The sequence below is a fragment of the Polistes dominula genome, unplaced genomic scaffold, assembly GCF_049000335.1.
Source record: "Polistes dominula isolate Pdom_NZ unplaced genomic scaffold, Pdom_raw_medaka contig_16, whole genome shotgun sequence".
In the NCBI taxonomy this organism is placed as follows: domain Eukaryota; kingdom Metazoa; phylum Arthropoda; class Insecta; order Hymenoptera; family Vespidae; genus Polistes; species Polistes dominula.
The window spans coordinates 630,338-652,866 of NW_028301040.1; the positions used below are offsets into that span (position 1 = coordinate 630,338).

The following is a 22,529-nucleotide window of genomic DNA, read 5'->3' on the forward strand; positions in this document are numbered from 1 at the left end:
TCGTCTCCTCTCTCATCGATTTTCACCTGCTCTCTCTCTCTCTCTCTCTCTCTCTCCTCTTCCTCCTCCTCCTCTTGCTCTTTCTCCTCTCTACTAGACCCTTCTCCTCCTCCTCCTCCTCCTCTACCTCTACCTTCCTTCTCTTCCTCCTCTGCGTTTCATCCCCTCATCTACGACCTACGTTCGTTCGTTCGTTCGTTCGTTCGTTCGTTCATTCGTTCGTTCGTTCATTCGTTCATTCGTTTTATACCTACGTACAGGATTCGATGTAAAAACGTTACTAAAAAAAAAAACATGTAGGTCGCCATTTAATTCGTTTAACATTTCTTAAAAGATAATCTCTATCCTATTTTATCGATTAAGAGAAAAATACACCACTGAAAGGATTGATTCCCAATAATTGTATTTCTGACAGACAGACTACCCCTTCTTTTTTCTTTTTTTTTTTCTTTTGTTCAAAAGCTCAAAACAAGAAATAAGTGTTGGAAGGATAACGAGAGAGAGAGAGAGAGAGAGAGTGAGAGAGGGAGGAAGAATAACTTAACGATCGTTTGAAACTTTCGGTAAGAAAAGAAAAAAGAGGATGAGGAAGAGGAAGAAGAAGAAGAAGGAGGACATTTTTTTTGCAGTTTAAGTTTAAGTCAAGTTAGAGTTGCGTTTCGGAATAATGAAGTGGCGGGATTTTATGTTCCAATGAACTTTCCTAACAATGATCGCCAATTTTTCTTTTTGTTTTTTTTTAAATCTTGTGTAGGTTGATAGGAAGAGGGAGGAAGAGAGAGGAAGAGGTAAGGGTGAGAAAAGTTACGAAATGATTTTTTAAAAGCTAGTTGTTCGATTCTTTTTTCTCAATGTTTCATTTCCCTCCCCCACAAGTTGTAAAAGTATTCTATTCAAGGTTAGGAATTTACGAGGAATTTTGTAATATGATCAAGGTTACATTTTTTCATTCCTACTTTCTTCGTTTGTTTTGTCCCTTTTTTTTTTTGTATTGTTCAAAAAGAACAGTGTATCTAATACCATTTAAAAAGAAAGATCGTAAAAACGACCTTTTCCTCCCTTCTTCCTTTCTTCTTTTCTTTTATTTTCTGTCTTACTTCCTTCCTAACTTGAAAAGTGCACATGTTGCGTTCGAAAGTGTATAGTATAACGGTCACGGACGAGCGTTCAACTTTGTTTCGAAGTTTTCCAAGGTCGTGCTATATAAGCTTGCAGTAGGTCGTCGTCGTAGTCGTAGTCGTTATCGCCATCGTCGTCGTCGTCCTCTTTGTCTTCGTCTTCGTTTTCGTCCTTATAGTTCTCGTTATTGTTGGCTATTTTATCAAAAAAATAAATAAGGAAATAGTAAGAGATCAAAAGCGAAAATTATCGAAAATTACCGAAAAAAGCCGACGAAGTTGTAGACATAATCAATTTGTGATCAATTCCATTTTTTTGTATGTGTGGTTATTAGGGTCCATCTTCATTTTGGTTTAAGTTGAAATGAATTGCATCGTTCAATCGGAAAGCTGTTATTGTTATTATTATTATTATTATTATTATTATTATTATTATTATTAAAAATCGAAAATAACCGAAAATTACCGAAAAAAGTCTAAGGGAGTTGTAGAAAAAACCGAGGATTACCGGACAGTTCTGAGATAGAAAGAAATAGAAAAGAAGCCATGTCTACTTTATGGCCACCGAACTGATCAACCAAGACACCATGTCCTATGACGAATCACACTCTCCTTTTAGGAGATCGTAGAACTAACGCGAAATAAATTCAAGATATATTGTCCTTAGTATCAATTCAATTTTTTTTCGTGGTTTTTATCATCTAGGATCTTCTAGTCCATTATATACAAAGAATGTTACTCCTTACCTCTACCCTTCATAGTTAACATGAAGTGTATCGTTTAATCGGGAAGCTATTATTATTATTATTATTAGTATTATTAATATAAAAAAGGGGGGGATCATGCGTGTATCTTGATAATATGTAAATGGATTTTTAATCGTTCTTTGATTGATATTAATAGATACCATTCTCGTAAAATAGATTGTGGAGGGATGAGAGAGAGAGAGAGAAAGAAAGAGAGAGTGAGAGAGAGAATGGCAACGAGAGTGTGGCGCGCGGTGGTTTTAAAATACAATAGCTATAAAAATAAACCTTTGTTATTTTATCACGTTTTCTTTTTTTCCCACCTTTTTACAGGGAAGTGTTTACACCTTAGTGGACTAACGCCTGAACCATTGACCGCCGACGATGACTACAAATTATTACGACTCGGTATTGGCTTCACGAACATGGTGGCACGTGCCACTAAAGGAAGCGCAGATCTAACGAGAAAAGAAATTAAAGAAGGTTAGTTAACATTAACATTTATTAAATTCATACACACATTCAAAGTTTTTAAATAATGTTTCTTACTTTAATCGAATTTTAAAGTAAAGTGCATTGAATTGTTCGAGCGAGAAAGCACATGCATACACTTTTACATAATTTGATTGTTTTAATGAGGCCCCATCAAATTTGTTACGCCCTGGGGCCCTTCAAGGTTATATCCGTTATAAAGTAAGAAAGATGACTTGCTAGGAAACATTTTTACAGTCATTTATTTTCTTCCTGAATTTGTCATTTTGTAGAAACGTTATTTTCGAACAGTTCAAATGCAAACGTTTAAGCGGTCAAATCTTAGTCGATTTATTACTCAGATTACCAACTTTGTGCAATATTTTCTCTTATAAAAAAAAAATTATTTAAATTGAATCAGATTCAATTTTTCACAACAATTTCAAAAAGTCGATCTTTATAAAAATAAACGACGATGATACAAATGAAAAAATGTGTTATATCAAAATTGTTTTCTTATTTTATTTAATCATTTTCTATTGAGTTATACTGAAATTATATCATCCCCTGTATTTGAAACAATAATCCAATGATAGTGCAAGAAATAAATATTTTTATACAGAAGAAAGAATCATCAACTATAATAGTTGAATCAAAGAACGATCGTCATACGAGAAGATATTTCATTAACCAATCCCGTTGATAGGTTGCAATGTACCCTGGTGTAAATTGAATGATTTTGGATTATTCACTCTGCATTGAACATAATTGATAAATTACTGATCCTAATGTAGGTAGTTTACCGAAGCTAATTCCACACACACACACACATACATGCATTGTATATATATATATATATATTCTATATATATAGAAAGTGGAATATTAATTGGCACTAGTAAACGTATTGATTTTAAACGATGAAAACTTCTGTATACTAATGGAGTAAGGGTACACAATATGTCGTGTGTTATCTGATCGAATTGAAAACATTTTGGATGCTGAAGCCAGTTTTTTGTTCAATAACCATTTTTCTTTTTTCTTTTCAACAGGTAGTCATATCTTGTTAGAGAAGTTGCAAAAATACAAACCAAAAATCGCCGTGTTCAACGGGAAATTGATTTACGAAGTCTTTTCGGGAAAGAAAGAATTCGGATTTGGTAGACAACCGAACCTTGTTGACGGTACAAATACGGTAAGGATTGTTTGTTTCTTATATTTTGATTTTTTTTTTCTTCTTTTTTTCTTCTTATATCGGATTATTATTTCATTAAAATGTGTATTACAAATATGTTACAATATTTTGTACAATATATTGCAGTACATGTGGGTTATGCCATCGAGCAGCGCGAGATGTGCACAATTACCACGAGCAGCTGACAAGGTGCCATATTACGCAGCTCTTAAGAAATTCCGTGATTACTTGAACGGTACGATCGCGCATTTGGATGAGTCAGACATTGTTTTTGCCGATTCGAAACTTAAGAAGAAAGAGCAAGACGCGATCGAGGATAAGAAGCAAATCTACTCGGATGATTTGACACACGACGGTGATATAAAGATGGCAGAAATGAATGGTAATTCTATAAAACAAGAATCAGGTTTGATACCGGGTAAAAAGAAACGGGGCAGACCTAAAAAAATAAAAAATCCGGAAGATCAACCGCCTCCGGATCCGGAAAAATTAGATGCCAATGGGGAAGTAATTAAGAAACGTCGAGGACGGCCGAAGAAAATCCATCAACAACAGAAACAACAGGAACGAGAAAATAGAGAAAGGGAACAGCACCAACAGCAGCAGCATCAAGTTATGAATCATTTGAGTAATCCTTATAACAATGGCGTACCTAATTGTTTTTCACCGCCAATGATGTCACCTCCGAAACCTTTCGGTCATATGGCACCGTACGCGCAACCACAAATGAACGATACCGGTTTCTTTGGGCAGGGTATGAATGACACGCCCTATAACATGAGCTCGAAACAAAGTCCTGTACATTTGCAACATTACAGCCAAAGTCCTAAATCTATGACCCTTTCTTTCACACATTCTGATCTGTCCTCAGAGATAAATACCGCAATTTCGTCGGAAAATAATTTAGAACCATCCCCGTTAACGTCGCCGAGCGTGGATCATCCGGATTTCGAGCCACCGACAAGTATGTCCCAACAAAATATGGGGAACGATCATCGACAATACAACGCATCTGGTAACGGTGATAATCCGAGTCATCATGGTAGTCCAGGAACACCATCGCACAGTGGATATACGAGCTACATGGGTTATCACGATCAAACACCGGATCCTCACAATCCGCATCAAACAACGTCGACGCCTCTGAGCCAGTGTGATGAACAATCCCATCACTCCCATCAGACACCGCCGCATACCCATTCGCACACTCCGACTCATTCTTCGATGTCACCTCATCATCATCCGCACGAGCAATACGGAATGAAACGGAACACGGGACAAGACATGTCATCAAAAAGTCTGAGCGATCTTGAATCTTTGGTAGATCAGATACCAAGTATAGCCGACGGTGGAAGTCAGCGTCTTCAACACTCGCATCCAAATATGTCGGACGATTCGCTCGTTGAGAAAATGGACGGTCATCATCAGTCATCCTATTTACCAGGTTTTGGTGGTATGCCCGTAGGCGGTATGTCAAATTACAGTCCACCTTTACCACCTGGTAATGGTTTATATCCAGGCTCGTTACATCATTCGCCTGGAGACGGTTACGGTGGTCTATATGGTATGAATAGTCGACATCAAGCGGAATCTCAGCAACAGCAGCAGCAACAACAACAACAACAACAACAACAACAACAGCAGCAGCAGCAACAACAACAACAACAGCAGCAGCAGCAGCAACAGCAGCAGCAGCAACAACAACAACAACAACAACAGCAACAACAACAACAACAGCAGCAGCAGCAACACAGTAAATCGTACACGGTCGAGAATCTAGCATCGAGCAACTGTTCACCTAGCATGGGTCACGCTCATCCCGCAAACTCTTACCCAAATATTATACCTGGACCTCATTATGCCGTACCAATGGGCTCGACTAACGGCTATCTCTTCAGTGGCCTCGAGTCAAGCCTGATGCAACGTACTTACGGGATGAGCGGTATGAGTGGCATGGGTGGAATGCTACATAATCCTTATCCGTACAACGGTACGTACCCGAGTACCTTTGATACCTATGCGGCGCCACCAGCGGGCATTCACGCGCCCAGCGCAAATTATCCTGGGTATGCCGGCGCGGGTAGCGCCATGCCTGCTACCGCCACTTCGCCACCTTATCTCCCGTCGCATCATAGGCCACCAGTTGACCTAACCTACGACGCTGTATGATAATCGATGTAAAGCTATTGATGATGATGATGATCGCCTCATCGCGTATCGATATTATCTTTTCTACGTATTTTTACACGTTTAGAATTCGTCGGCATTGCCGTCTCTTTCTATCTCTCTCTCTCTCTCTCTCTTTCTCTCTCTTATTCTCTCTCATTCTCTCTTCCTATTCTATCTATATCTATCAATCTTTCTCTTTCTAATATGAGTCACATCATGCATAACATTGCATACTTGCATAAGAAGACCTCTATTTAACAACCCTCGCCTATTGGATCGACGTTCTTATCCTACTGACTATTGTCATCTTTTTCATAGATCGATTTATTGAAATGGAACAGCATGTTTCCTAATTAACATACGCAATGTTCCCATAAACCAAATGTTATGATTTAGTTTTTCTTTCCTTTTGTTTTTTTTTATTTTTCTTATTTTTTTTTTTTTATCTTTCTTTCTACAGCACTACCGAATATCATTTTATCCCAATTACATTAGAATTAGAATTTTCATTTCTATAATAACTAAAGACACAAATTTCTAAATCCAATTCCTATATAATCCAATATCCTAAAACCCCATACGCGCATTACACAGTTCATTTGATTGTTTTCATATCCCCGTATCTTTGACTCTTCTTTCTTCTCAAAATATTTTTCTTTCTTACTTTCTTTCTCTCTTTCTCTTCCTCTCTTTTTCTTTCTCTCTCTCTCTCTCTCTCTCTTTCTCTTTTCGCAACTTCCATTACATAATATTACATTCGATTACACGAGAAAATATAAGAGAAATAATACAACAAAAACAAATAAACAAATAAAAATACAATGTGAAAAACACAAGAAAAAAAAAAAACAACAAGAAAAAAAACCTAAACGAAAAAATGGCGTCATTAAAATGAAAGTGCGCGCAGTCCAGGAAAATGAAAAGAAAAATGCTCGGTTTTTAAAATGTCGGCCACGAATGAGCGCGATGATGGACTATTGAAAAAGCATATATAGTGTGTCCTCTTTTAAAAAGAAATCAACGACGTTGATAATTAGTGCTAGGAACAGCGACGATATAATATGGCGGCTAATAAAGAATTATTTAAATTATGACTATGAATGAATATGATTGAATATGATTTATAATAAACGATTGAGCATAAAAAAAAAATAATGATGATAGTGCTGATGATAGTGCTGATGATAATGATAATGATAATGATGATGATGATGATGATGATACTAATCTAATGATCACAATTATAATGACTATAATGATAATGATGACGATTATGAGATGACAATTATCAAATGATGACGACAAACATAAATAATAATGATAATGATAATGATGATAATGATGATGATGATTATTATTATAATTACGATAATAATGATAATGATGATTTAGTAATAATGATAATAATAATAATAATAATAATTTTGTTATATATTTGTTATTTGTGGAAAACAACATCTCACTATCTCATCTTTTCTTTCTTTCTTTTTCTTTAATACTTGTTGCAATATATCGGCTAGCTTTATATTTGAAAAAATTAGATTTAAAAATAGATAAGATTAGATTAGTCGATCAATTTAATAATAATAATAATAATAATAATAATAATAATAATATTAATAATAATTGCAATAAGTTGTCGGACCTTTCTTTTTTTTTCGTTCTTTGTTTTAAATTATCAATTACATATTAATGAGTTTTGTTCTAATGTAATTGATAAATATACATACATACATACATACATACATACATACATATATGTATATGTTTTGTAAAAAGAGAGTGTTTTTTTATAACGAAGAGGAAAGAAAGAAGAATATGAGATAAAATGAGATAGATAGGAGAAATATAAAATGAAAATAATAATGAAAAAAAAAAGAAAGAAAGAAAGAAAGAAAGTAAGTAAGTAAGTAAAAAACAAGAATTCACAATAGGTGCTGTTGTATATAATATATATACATATATGAATCGTGTTATATATGGAAACAGCAGGAGGAATTGGTAGTTAAAAAGTAAAAAAAAAAAACAAAATCTAATCTTTTATGATTTAAGTTTCATTTCGTTTGACAAGTATATTTTTTCAAACGTTCGATCGAATTCGTACATAAGTAAACTATGCGATTATTTCTATCTCTCTGTCACATACACACACACACACACACACATATCATTTTCTACATATACATATACATATACATATACATAACACCAAATTTTCTATTTAATCTATCCATTTACTATCTATCTCTATCTCTGTCTCTATCTCTAATTTCTCCTTAAGAAGAAAAAAAACGAAAAAAAAAATTAATTTCAAATGTTTATATATATGTATTCACATATGTAATACAAGATGGCTATCAAAGATTTTTTTTGTAGATAAGACAAAAGTTAGTTCCTAAACGAATTTTTATAAATTCAATTATCTTTCTCTTTTTATTTTGTTTCAATAGATGGTCGTTCAAAAGCTTTTGGTCTTGCAGTATATTACAAAACTGATCTGAAAGAAAAGTTTAGTTAGAAAAAGTTTGGAAATAAGAACAATTTGATTTTGCTATCCAAATTATCTGAAAAATGTCTTGTAACCCATGTTGTAGAAATATTGTATACACATATATATATTTATATATACACGTGTATATGTATCTTGAATATGTATTTCCTAAATTTGATATCTTCTTTTACATTTTTGTACATCGTCAGTACACTTTAAGTAGTACCATTATTAACGAATGCAAACAACAGCTTATTTGAGGCAAATAAGCTTTTTAGTTTTCTTTTTTTTTTTTTTTTCGAATAAATCAAATCGCAAATGTTTCTCTATGATTTTTTTTTTTTTTTCTGAAAAAAAAAAAGAGAGAGAATAACATGAAGAAGAAAAAGAAAAAGAAGAAGAAGAGGAGGAGGAAAAAATAAAAAAAAAAAAAAAAAAAATAAAAATTAAGAAACTCTCTGAAATGAATGAAACAGATTTAAAATTGTGTGAATTGAAAGCAGCTAATTTTGTGCCGACGCCAGTTTCAAACAAATATGTATATTAGGTATATCAATTACGGTGTCAATCGTATTCACGTGAATTGACCTTGATCGAAAATTAAGTACGTTAAATAACACTCAGATACACACACACATATACACACACATACACACGGAGGAGAGTGTCTCTCTCCGTAAATTACACGTGACAAAGTAATAATAATAATAATAATGATGATGATGATGATGATTATTATAATAATAATAATAATAATGATTATGATAATAATATTAATGATAATAATAATAAATAGTAATAATAGTAATAATAATAATAATAATCTATAATATTAATAATAATAATAATAATAAGAATATTAATAATAATAATAATATTAATAATATTAATAATCGATGATTAATGTATTAAGAAACATTTCGATGTCTATTTGAATGATCCATGTGTTATTACGTTGTCGTCGTCGCCAAACTGAATGAACGATTCAAAATGGCCGCCATATATTATTTTACGTTATATACATGCATAAACATTTCTCGATATATTTAACATTGGTTAATTATTAACAACTAAATCAATAATAATAATAATAAGAAGAAGAAGAAGAACACACAAAAAAAAAAAAACAAAAAATATCTCGTCAACGTTAAATTATAATTAATCGCAAAATAATTTCTTAAATATATTTTATACAAAAGATATGTCATTAGAAAAAAAAAAACAAAGAAAGAAAGAAAGAAAGAAAGAAAGAATAATGCCAAACAAACAATATTGCATATAGATAGTATGTATGTACACGTAAAATTCAAGATGGATGTATATTCTAGGAGACATAAAGACACTCTTCTTACCGACACGTGTTTCGATATTAAAACTTTCAACAACAATACAAAAGAAATATATATATATATGTGTGTACATAAATATATATATATACGTATATACAGGATAGGTGTTACCAATTTTCTAAACAGAATACCATATATAAATACCATATATAGAATACCATAATAAACCAATTATTCTCTTTTGTTTAGTTTTTTTGTTTTTTTTTTTTTGTATTTAATCAAGATTACTATTTAGACCAATTGATTTTTTTTTATTTTTATTTTTAAAAATAAAACAAATAATAAGTCTAAATGTAGTCTGAAAAATTCTTACGAAAAAAGGATTTAATTGATTTTGAATATCACTTAGGTACATTTGACGATCAACCTGTATGTATACGTATTTATATATATATATATATATATATATATACACACATAATGTATATTATACATAAATATACATATATACATATATATTTATATGTATATATATATTTATTTATTTATAAAAATTCAGGAAAAATATGCAGGGTCGTTGTAATTGGATCGTGGAAACTGCAAGCGAATTTGAGCGGCCTGCGTGTACAAAGTCGACGAAAGAAGATTTTTTTTTTTCCTATATCATATTATATATACACATACGCAGGCGCGCACATACATACATACATACATAGATACACGCACACACATAACACGTATTCCACGAAAACACATAGACACAAACAAACGTATACATTTACATAGGTAAAAAGCTATTTGATTTTGAAAGCACAGCACAAAATGTTACGTGTTATGTTGTGCGAAAAATTGTCCAACCTTAGAAAAAAAAAAAGAAGAGGAGAGTATCATAAAAGTGAATATTTATATACGTTGCCGGTCGAACTGTTTTTTCTTTTTGTTTTTTATCTTATCAAATCATTTCTCTCTCTAATTCGCGTTGCAAATAATTCGCGAACAATATATATATATATTGTTGTTGTTAATTGTTATCGTTGTTATCACTGCTCTATAATAATTGTTTGATTGATTGAATTAATTAATTAATTAATGAACAAACTAACTATATCGCATGCAGTATACCATGAATATACAATGAATTGTACACGTGTCATTAATAATATTTCTTCATAATAATACATGGTTGTATATATGTGCGTATATGATGCGTATGTCGTAACTCATATACGCACATATATACGTATATGTATATAGATATATATATATATATATTTTTTTTTTTTTAATTGCACGCATTATCGGTATAAGTAGCTTTGAAATAATTTTTTTCCTTTTTTTTTTCTTTTTCTTTTTCTTTTGTATAATAGTTATTTCGTTCGATATTGTTGTTGATTAGAGACATGAAAGAGGAGAAGAAAAAAAAGAATGATGATGATGAAGATGATGAAGAATCATTAATACTTCAACGAGAGATACACGTTTAGGTTGTTTTATATTCTTTCTAATACGATTAAAGCGTATGAACGTTCTCGGAAAGTAATTAACCCTTTCGCTACTACGAGCGACTATAGTCGCTCTCCATAAAATGACCACTACTAACGTGTACTATGGGCGATTGAAGACGTTCTATATAAAATGCCAGTCACATACTACGGGCGACTATAGTCGCTATGCATAAAATACTGCGCATTGTACATTGTTTAATACATAATATGACGAACGATTAAGTTAATATGTTTCAATGTTATAAATATTTTAATTTGTAGAGTTTGTTTTTGGTTTTTTTTTTTTTTTCAATAAACATCGTCAAACCAACTAACTCGGGTTGCGGGTGAAGCATAATAGATGCGGCCATTGTCGATTTTACTCAAACACCATGGCACATTTTGGCGACGTTTAGCGGAAATACTACGCCCATAGCGAAAGGGTTGAATTATATTTTCGACATTTATGAAATCATTTTACGTTAGTTAACCCTTTGACTGCGATACGTTCTTGAAAATCAATCTATTAATATGAACGGCGCTAATTTTCGCATGTCAGTCGCTGTGTTGCGACTTTTTTTTCCATTGAATACTCTGACCAAAACAAATAATAATGGCAAATAAAATAAAAATATGAATTTTGGTTTCTTAAGTAATTTACAGTTGCTATGTTACATATCACAATAAATTCCATGTTAAATTAATCGGTAAAACAGCAATATATAAAGGTGTTATAATAAATACAGAGGACGTATATTTACGTCTTTTGAGTATATTGATGGATTTGTGAGAGCGTATATATACGCTTTTTCGAGTATTATATTGATGAATTTGTGAGAGCGTATATATACGCTTTTAGCAGTCAAAGGGTTACAATTACTCGAACTATGGGTATATGATTAACAACAACAACAAAGAAATAAGGAAAAAAAAGAAACAAACGAGAATGTTTGTGCGCTTTTCTCCTCCTCCTCCTTCTCCTCCTCCTTCTCCTCCTCCTTCTCCTCCTCCTCCATGCCGTTTGCCATAATTATTAACACTTCACGAAATTGTGATTAAAAGATAAACGTTGGATTAAACAACGATGATTGATTACCAAATTGAGGGTAATGGGAAATTTGAATAAATTCATGGAGAAACTAAAGAAAGACGGGAAGAAATAAAAAAAAAAAAAAGCTGCATCAAACTGCAGCAGCACTGTGTTGTTCGGTGCCATGAAATATCGTGAAACAATTGTATCGATGAATATATATATATATATACGCAAGATGGAATAAAAATCACATCCCTAGGTTGATCAGAGATGAAAAAAAGCTCTCTTAAATGACTTTCAATTGCACTTTTTTTTTTTTTTAGATTAATTCTATTCAACGAAAAAGCTTTTACATAAGAGAAACGAAACAACGTGTAATTGATGAATATAAAATTGTCTATGAACTTTACCATTGATCTACCTTAGGACGACTTATGATCATCCTCCCCATCTTGCGTATCACATATTTCAACTGACAAAATAATGGATTACCTAAGAAAAAAACGTGACAAAAACAAAACAAACAAAACTGAAAGAAAAAAAAGAGTTGTTCTACATGCTAAATATTAAAAAAAAAAAAAAAATATGAAAAAGTGTAGTGGAAGTACTACTTATAACAAATATGTAGTATTCTCGTCAGAGTTGTCTAAAAAAAAAAAAAGATAAGGAACAACAAAAATCCTATCATCAGTGTGTACTAATCTGAGAAAAGGTCTTAAATGAAAGTAAATGTAGTATTTTACAAAAAAAAAAAAAAAAAAAAAAAAGAAAAAGAAAGAACTATGTGAATTTTTTAAATATTATATATTATTATTATTATTATTATTATGGATGTGTCACACGCGTATTTTATTGCCGGAAGGATTGATCAATCGCTTTCTGAAAGATACCTCGGCGCTCAAAGATGATTAACAGAGAGAGAGAGAGAGAGAGAGAGAGAGAGAGAGAGAGAGAGAGAGAGAGAGAAAGAGGAAAAACGAAAATGATAAAGAACACACACACACACATACATACATACATGCATACATGCATACAAATATACACTTATAAAAGCCAAAAAAAAAAAATGAAACTAATGATAATAACAGCACGACGAACAATTATTATTCTCCCCGCGTAAATGGAAAATATATAACATTATGATTTTACAGAGAAAATGATCTATTATATCCCTAGGTGTGGTGTTATATTTATCTAGGAGAGAAGACGCATTTATAAGAAAAAAAAAATAATACACTTTAAAAAAAAAAAAAAAAGAAAAAAATATGGCAAACAAAGAAAAATTACTTTCTGCGTCGAAACAAGCAAACAAACATTACAGAAAAATAATAATAATAATGATAATAATAATAAAAAAAAAAAAACTTAAATAAATAAATAAATAAAAAAAAAATCAAAGCGCGTACTTGAACGCACAGCTGGTTAGCCACGGAACAAATGCCCCCCTCGACAGAGTTTTAATGCGAATTCAAGAGAGGCTGGATAACTAACCCTAACCTTAACTTCAAACCTTCCCCCCCCCACACTCCTTCCCTTCTTTTTCCTACCAATCTTCTCCCACCACAGCTACCACTACCACCACCACTCGACACCACTCTCCCCACCTCATTATCGAATCCCTTAACTCAAAGTTTCGATAGAAACGGATTAACGATGCCATTTGCTAATATATTAACGTGACTTGTTTTTTTTTTTGTGTTTTTTTTTTCATTTAAAACAGATATTTGAGATACATAAGTATGTAAAAGAAATATTGAAGCAAATTTTTGCGATGAAAGGATGGAAGGATGGAAGGAAGGAAGGGAGCAAGTTAATGGATGAAAATAAAAATGAAATTTTATGAAAATATGGAATTATTTTTGGAAATGATAAAATTTGTTCATTCAAAATCTTCTTCTGCGCAATTTCTTTTTGTTCCTTTTTCTATTTTTTGTTCTTTTTATCTATTTCTATCGAAAACTTTTAAAGGCTTTGGATAGTTCGCAACAACAACAACAAAAAAACACATCAAAACAAAGGCGTTTTAATTATCTGTCCACGCGTTGCGATCGGTAATCCCCTTTCGCTATGATGATGATGATGATGATGATGATGATGATAATGATGATGATTGTTAATAAAAATATAAAGAGCTGAACCAAAAGAAAATGAAAGATTTAAGAAATAATACAATGAGAGATTTTTGTGAGGGATGTAGGAAAACCAAAACCAAAAACAAAACAAAACAAAAAAGAAAGAAAAGAACGATCCTGAAATATAAAATAACACACATTGTGTTCGTTTGCTCAATCAACGATCACAAAATTTCTATCTCCTCCAATCGGAAGAGGATATGTTTTTTTTTTTTCGTACAAATTAAAATGAAAATTTAACAAAATAAATATCGCAAAATTTGCCTAAATTGTGTATCAAATCTTATTAGCAGTAGTAGTATCTCTAAATGAATTATAAAAATATAATAATAATAATAATAATAATAATAATGAAATAACTTTAATTTTCGTTGATCGATTCAAACATCGAACAAAATGTAATTAAAAAAAAAAAAAAAAAACAACGTTCCAAAATGAAAATGAAAATGTAAATGAAAACAAAACAAAACTGTAATCGCGCCATTTATGCTCGTCGCTGTTTGTAACCTTCTATTGATTTTTCTTCACTTAACTTTACTTTTCTTTACTTTTCTTTTCTAATCCTGATTTAACTATTCCGTCGATCTCGCCAACTATGTCGTCATTTTTATATCGGTAAAATTAATGAACTCGTCGAGTTAACTTCTTAACACATTGCCAGCGGGCGACCTAAGAGACATTTAAAGCCTGAGCATTGGCAACGTATCGGCCATTTAATGGTATAACAAATGAAGATCGGCGTAACCATGACAAATAAATACAAATCGATGTGTATGACACACTCATACCAGCAAAAAAAAAATCCACATCAGCATGGGGCAGCTACTCAAGCGACAAACTCAGAAACTCGCGTTTTTGTGGGGCCGGTGCTCAAACGACAAACTCAGAAATCCGCGTTTTCGTTGGGCCGGTGCTCAAACGACAAACTTAGAAAGCCGCGTTTTTGTGGGGCCGGTGCTCAAACGACAAACTCAGAAAGCCGCGTTTTTGTGGGGCCGGTGCTCAAACGATAAACTCAGAAAGCCGCGTTTTTGCGGGGCCAGCGCTCAAGCGAAAGTCTCAGAAACCCGCGTTTTTGCGGGGACCGGCTGTCAATGTGTTAATCTCGGTAAATTAAAAAAAAAAAAACAAGCAACCAATTAACCAAACCAAAAAACAAAAGAAATACAGAAAGAGAAACAATACCAATCGACCACTTAAAAAAAAAAAACCCCTGGAGAAAATAAGGACGGAGATATGCGTTCGTTTTTTAAATAAATCTCTTCAGCTAAATAAATAAAAGATTAATTAATTATCCGATTAAAAAAAAAAAAAAAAAAAAACAAGAGATTCGCAGGAATTTGATATAAAAAGAAAAAAAAAAAAAGATTCTATAGTGCCTAACTTTAATTTAAAAACGAGAAGGAAGGAAGGAAGGAAGCTTTCTTTTTAAGCTGCTCAAATTAATAAATGAATGAATGAATAAATAAATAAATAAGTAGATTTGGCGGTGAAGAAAAAGTCAAAGAAAGTGAAAATGAAAATGAAAATGAAAATGAAAAAAAAAACAGAGAAAGATAGATACAAAAAAAAAAAACAATGGAGGACTCGCGTAATTAGTTCGACAGGATGAATAACGTGATCAATTTTATCAAACAATAACATCGAGGAACAACGTGTCGTATAAACGGGTATTTCTTTTTTTAAAAAAGAAACAAAAACTTTAACGTCAAACATTTAAATAATAATAATAATATTAATATTAATATTAATAATAATAATAATGCTAATGATAATAATGATAATAATAATACTACTAATAATAATACTAATAATTACAACCAACAACAAAACAAACACGACATTAAAAAAACCAACCAAAACAACAAAACAAGAAAAAAAGAAAAAGAGAGAAGAAGAACAACCACATTTCTTATTTTCTTTTGATTTTTTTTCTTTCACATTCTAAATACAAAAAAAAAAAAATAACTTTCTAATATGCTTTCGCTTTGCTCACCCCCCTAAAATCATCCCAACCCTCTCCCGCCCCCCCGAATCCCCCTCGATCCCAGTTTTTCCCCCCCCCCACGCAAGCAAAGAAAAGGAAAAAAAAAAAAAAGAAAAATTGATAAAAAACTACCTTTGCACATGCAAACAGCCAATCACCGTTCTCGTTGCGACTTGCGCTTTAATATTCGTCGTTTTAGAAGTACAATATGTCCGCTGTGAAATGATCAACGTCGTTTACCGTTATTTAAATACATAACTGTAGTTTACGATTAAAGATAAAGATAACACACACACACAAAAAAAAAAAACAAGAAAAAAGAAAAAAAAAGAAAAGACATTGTCAACGTCGCTCGAATTTCGTTGATTAAATAAATAAATAAATAAATAAATAAATGAAATGATATGAAATGATATGAAATGAAATGAATGGATGAATGAATAAATAAGTAAATAAGTAAATAAATGATTAGTTATATAAGAAAAAATAAAAACAAAATGAGGGAAAGAAGAAGACGATGAGAAGAATGCAGAACACGCGAAAAAATAAAACTAGATAAGAGAAGAACATTTCCTGTTTATGGAGAAAAAAAGTCACTAGATATCTCCATATAGATATATATATATATATATGTGTGTATATATACATATATATATATATATATATACATATATAAAAATTCTCGTGTAAGTTCGTATGACAATTATAATTGGCATAACTTCTAATAAATAAAATCCGCTAATCAACGCTGTACAATTTTGCATACGGCATGGTTGTACATATATACATATACATAGTATATATACATACATATATATATACATACAATTAGCGAAGTATATATGTTAAAGAAAGAAAGAAAAAAAAAAGAGAAATTAAAACAATACAAATAAGACGAAAAGAAAAGAGAAGTGTAGAGAAGTGTGTGCGTATGTATATGTATATATGTAAACGTTATATATATATATAGATATAAAAGAAACTATAAATATATATATAATACACTTTTTAGTGCGCTAAAAAGAAAATAAACGAGATAAGAGCGAGCAAGAAATAATAATAATAATAATAATAATAATAAACTAAAACAACACATAAACACATACATACATATATACATACAAACATATACACGATTAATCGAATAATCTACATATAGAATGTGTCGAAACATTTAAGATGATGCACAGGGTATAGATGAGAGAGAATCGTTGATATAATAACTGATGTCTATATCATAGATGTTTCTTTTGTCCTATCGGCCTCAAATAACGTGAATATCACGTAAGGTTAATATAATTAATTAATAATTAATTAATATTAATAATAATATAATTAATAATAATAATAATGATAATTAAACATGTAGGTGTTTTATAGTATTCATTGATAAACAAGAGACGACAAAGATCACAAGCATACACATAATAAACAGACATACACACACACACACACACACGCATATTATTATACACGTACAAAATTAATAATTAAATTGAGTATCAGTGTCATTAATGTTGATGTCATCCATCGATTTATATATATATATATATATATATATATATATATATATATATATATATATATAAAAAAACAAAAAAGGATTGAAGAGTAAAAAAAATGACAAACATGATTTATAATAGAAATAAAAATATTATTAATATTATATTATGCATTTACACATTACAGATACACAGAAAAAAAAAACACACACACACACATATATACATATTATATAGTCAAGAGAGAAATCTCACTTCCGGTTAATCGGAATCTGCCATCGTCATATTTAATTAATTGAATCTTTTAAAAATTAATCAAATAAAACACTCGTTGTATATTGAATCGGTAAGGAATACATATATATTATTTATTAAGTATATATTTATTATATATATATATACATATATACATACATATATACATGTATATATATATATAAGTTGAAAAAAAAAATGTGAAAATTTGCTGTTGAACGTATGATGATGATGATGATGATGATAACAATGATGATAATGAATGGAGAAAAAAGTAGAAATGAATAATTCTACTATTGAAATAAAAATATTTATGGAAACGACGATGATGACGATGATAATGTTAATCATGATCATAATAATAATAATGATGATGATGATGATGATGAAGAGGAAGACGAAGAAGAAGAAGATGAAGAAGAAGACGAAGAAGAATAAGAAGAAGAAGAAGAAGAAGAAGAGAGCTTGGGCCGGAAACGGCTTACGAAATATTTTTTAATCGCTTCAAAATCTCTCTCTAACTATTCTATCTAATTCTAATTTTAAACGGTGTATTTATAGGTGTGTGCGTTAGATCGATCAGCCATATGATATCGGCCATATTGTCCAAGATGGCGAAACGACGATCATTCATTTGCATGTTGTGGGTGGTGTGATGCGGTGCGGTGCGGTGCGGTGCAATGAACGCGGAATTCTATTTAAACGAATTCGATTTTCTTTACATAAAAAGCAAAAGCAAAAAATAAATAAAGAAAAAAAAATAAAAGTAAATAAATAAATAAATAAATAAATAAATAAATAAATAAAAATAAAGAAATAAATAAAGGATAAATCGAGTCTTGAACGAAAAACTAACGAACAAACGTATTAAATTAAATGAAAGTATCGTTAGGAAAGAATTTATTACATGATATTATCTGTATTTAATCATTTTTTTTTCACGTTGTTATTATTATTATTATTATTATTATTTTATTTCTATCAAATTTTACTTACATTAAGTTATTACTTTATATATGTACAGCAAAAGTGTACAGTGTCGCTAAAGAAAGTACGTATCAAAAAATTCAACTACTTTCTTACGAGGATATATTTCTCGACGTTTTCACAATATACGCGTTCTAGTGAATTAACAAACAAAGACACCAAAAATAATATTACAAAGCCGAAAGATAAGAAAATGACAAATAGAGAGCTAAAAAAAAATAAAATAAACAGACAAACAAACAAGTAAGCAAGTAAACAAACAAACAAACATAGTGAAGACGGAAGAGTAATGAAATTTCTACTGCTGATATATATATATATATATATAGATATTATTATAATTGTATTTAAAAAATAACGAGAACCGTTCCTCTGCATTTTCTTTTCTCGTTTTCTTTTTCTCTCTTTTTCTTTTTTATGTAGTTTTCTTCGCATTACCTATGATAATATTTCTACTATATTTTATTTTACGTTTTGCGATTATTCAAAAAAAAAATAAACAACACAGGATTTATATATAATTTTCAAAGGACCACTTAAAAAAAAAAAAAAAGAAAAAAAAATCTCGATAACGACCTATATATATATATATATATATATGTATAAAAACCAAAACATACCTATCGATGCGTACGTTTTTTTACTTCTTTTGAAATCTCTAATTTTTTCTTTTTCAATACCTGATGATGATCCGTGCCAATGAGAAAAATTCACAGTTTATTCGATTTAACATTGCTATTTTATTATTCATCAAAATCATCGCGCGAATTATTTTCATGAATTTTTATCAAAAATCGAATATGCTGTGTTGAAACCGCTTTGCTTGGTCAAATGAAAATCATTCGAATTTATTTGAATTTTGTTCGTGTTATCGAACAAACAAAAAAAAAAAAAGATTTCAATAAAAAGAAAATTGCGTTTGATCGATCGAATGAAAAAAATTACGAAAAATTAAATAAAACACATCGTCGCGTTTATTTATCAACGCATGATATCGACCAATTGCGCGTACACGTTACCTTATCGACTGATTCGAATAAAAATATTACACATAGTGCGATCTTTTCAAATTCAATTTAGTTTTCTAAATACTCTTTTTACTAATCTCGTTAATTAATTTAGTAATTAGTAGTTTAATAATTATTCCTTTTTTTTCTTCTTTTTTTTTTTTTTTAATGAATGAACATTTAAATACTTGACGATATTAACTGTAGGTCATCAGTGAAATTGGAGACGAAAAATTATCGACTAATGGTCATAGGATAAAACAGAGAAGGTAAACCGTAGATGCTATTTTCGATAAACAAGTGTGGTATCACCATAGAAATACTAAACACATAGAGCAAAAAAGTATGGTGGATAGAGAGAGGTAAGGAGTAAAATCTCTTATGAGAGAAAATGTGAAAAAGTGTCCACCGTTTTCTGTCAATAACAGTTCAGAAATCTTCCAGAATGGCGCTGGTCAACTTAGAAGGTATGGTATTAATGTCGCAATTGTAAATGTATTGTAATTGTTTATTTCTCAATCCTACTCTAATAATATTTGGCGCTTTCTTTAAAATTTACCCTCAAGCTACTGTGGCGCCACCCTAATTAGTTCGATTTCGATGGACACTTTTCATATACAGAGATGTTACTCCTTAACCTCTACACTCCATAGTTTTATATGTTTGTTGATCTGTTTTATCATTTGAGGTAGTTGGTTATTGGTTTAGGCGTACAGGGGCGTGTATGATATCTTAGTTGTATAAGCGGCCTGCAGAGGCGTGACTGTAGATACATATCCGCCACACAAAGGAACACTAGTGTCGCCATCTCAAGCCAACTGAAGGAAATCGTTATTACGTCATCAAAGAAAAAATCTTTGTTAAAAAATACAGAAGTAAGTAAAATCTCACGAGTCCTCTTTTCATGAAATACAAATCATTCGTAGTATAATACATGATTAATGTTATTACAAAATAAATCGAATATTATTATGTAAAATATAATATGAAGGAAATATCTAAGGGCGAAAAACAATAAGAGAAATTTGAATATGATATTAATAAGAACAATGAAAGAAACTAATTATTATTATAATATTAGTGGTATAAGCGGTCTTTAGCTAGATTTTACTTACCATGGAATGTATATCATATCAAAATATGATAAACATTATATGATAAGTAATATCCATTGCCCGGGTCTAACCACGAGGAGGTAACCGCTTCTGAAGACCCACGAGGGATGTGCATCCTCAAGATGACCACATCCGAATATAATACAAAGAAAGAAACCTAACTCTTAGGCCCCACCATAAGAGTACCACAAAAAAAAATCTTTAAAATTATTATCAAAAATATTCAAAAAATGACAAAATGATAAAAACAAGGATTGTAATCTGAAAAGAAATTCAATAGAAACATTAATGTTAGTTGAAACTAACACACCCTAGAATAATTTGGAATACATGCACATAAGGAAAATTACTTACAAGTTGGTTTATATTTTATATTGAATTATTTTTAATCTATCTAAAATATAGTATAATAAAAATAAATGTATATAATATTATGATGATACCTGTAAGAGAAAAGAAGATATTAGATAGTACCTGTAGAAAAAAAAGAAGATATTAAATATAATACCTGTAGAAAAAAAAAAGATATTAGATGGTACCTAGAAAAAAAAGAAGATAGATAAAAATTAAATAACATATACATACGATGCTAGAAAGAATAAAATCAAAAGAATTAAAATACTTTAATTATTTTATATTACCCTTTACCATAATTACAGTCCTCTTCTTATCTGTTTCCTATTATTTTTGGATGTAACATTGCATCGTCTTTATAATTCATCCTGTGAATAAAAAAATGATAAATAAATTAAAATACAACCCGTTTACCATAACTCAGTCCTCTTCTGGTTCATTATCCATCTCTTTTTGAATACTCCACTTTTATGAGAAACCTAGAACAAGAAGAAACCTAGAACAAGAAGAAACCTAGAACAAGAAGAAACCTAGAACAAGAAGAAACCTAGAACAAGAAGAAACCTAGAACAAGAAGAAACCTAGAACAAGAAGAAACCTAGAACAAGAAGAAACCTAGAACAAGAAGAAACCTAGAACAAGAAGAAACCTAGAACAAGAAGAAACCTAGAACAAGAAGAAACCTAGAACAAAAATAAAAATAAAGAAGTAGGGAAGGAGTGATGGTTGGTGGAGGTGAAATTCAAGGTAAGGACATGATTTTCTCTCAATTATTGGAGGTAGGAGAAAATCATGGCTCGCGTAGGGCAGGGTCGCATCCCTGAAGTAGACCCTTTCTTTGCGAAGAAACCAAAGAAAGAATCTACCCGCTACCCTTTCAAAAAAGAAACCGAAAACGAGCCTGAAAAAGATAAAGAAAAGATCATTTTGGAGATCTGAAAAGATGCAATGAATGCATCGAAGGGCAAGTTCCCGATGAAAAATCCGATGCACTTACAAGTGCATTTGAATTAATCATATCCTGAAACAAAATAAAATCAAAATTATGTTCCTAATACATACCTAGAAAAAAAAGGATATATTCAAAAATATTATAAAATAATTAGTTTCTATGAATAAAATGAAGAATGAAGAAAGGTGTGGGATAATTGAAAATGAAAAAATGATATGATATTAAAGTGAGGGGGGATTTCT

At 30.8% G+C, this 22,529-nt stretch overlaps 1 protein-coding gene across 3 annotated transcripts in view; it reads left to right on the forward strand.

Moving 5' to 3' along the window:
• Tdg (Thymine DNA glycosylase) overlaps window positions 1–17,675 on the forward strand; it is an 81,009-nt gene extending 63,334 nt beyond the window's left edge. For all 3 annotated transcript variants that reach the window (XM_089174820.1, XM_015329276.2, XM_015329277.2), the window contains 3 exons: window positions 2,198–2,347; window positions 3,388–3,530; window positions 3,657–17,675. In XM_089174820.1, coding sequence (XP_089030946.1) covers window positions 2,198–2,347; window positions 3,388–3,530; window positions 3,657–5,699 — 2,336 coding nt within the window. In that variant the 3' untranslated portion in view covers window positions 5,700–17,675. The remainder of the gene's footprint in view (window positions 1–2,197; window positions 2,348–3,387; window positions 3,531–3,656) is intronic.
• The last annotated feature ends 4,854 nt before the right edge of the window (window positions 17,676–22,529 follow it).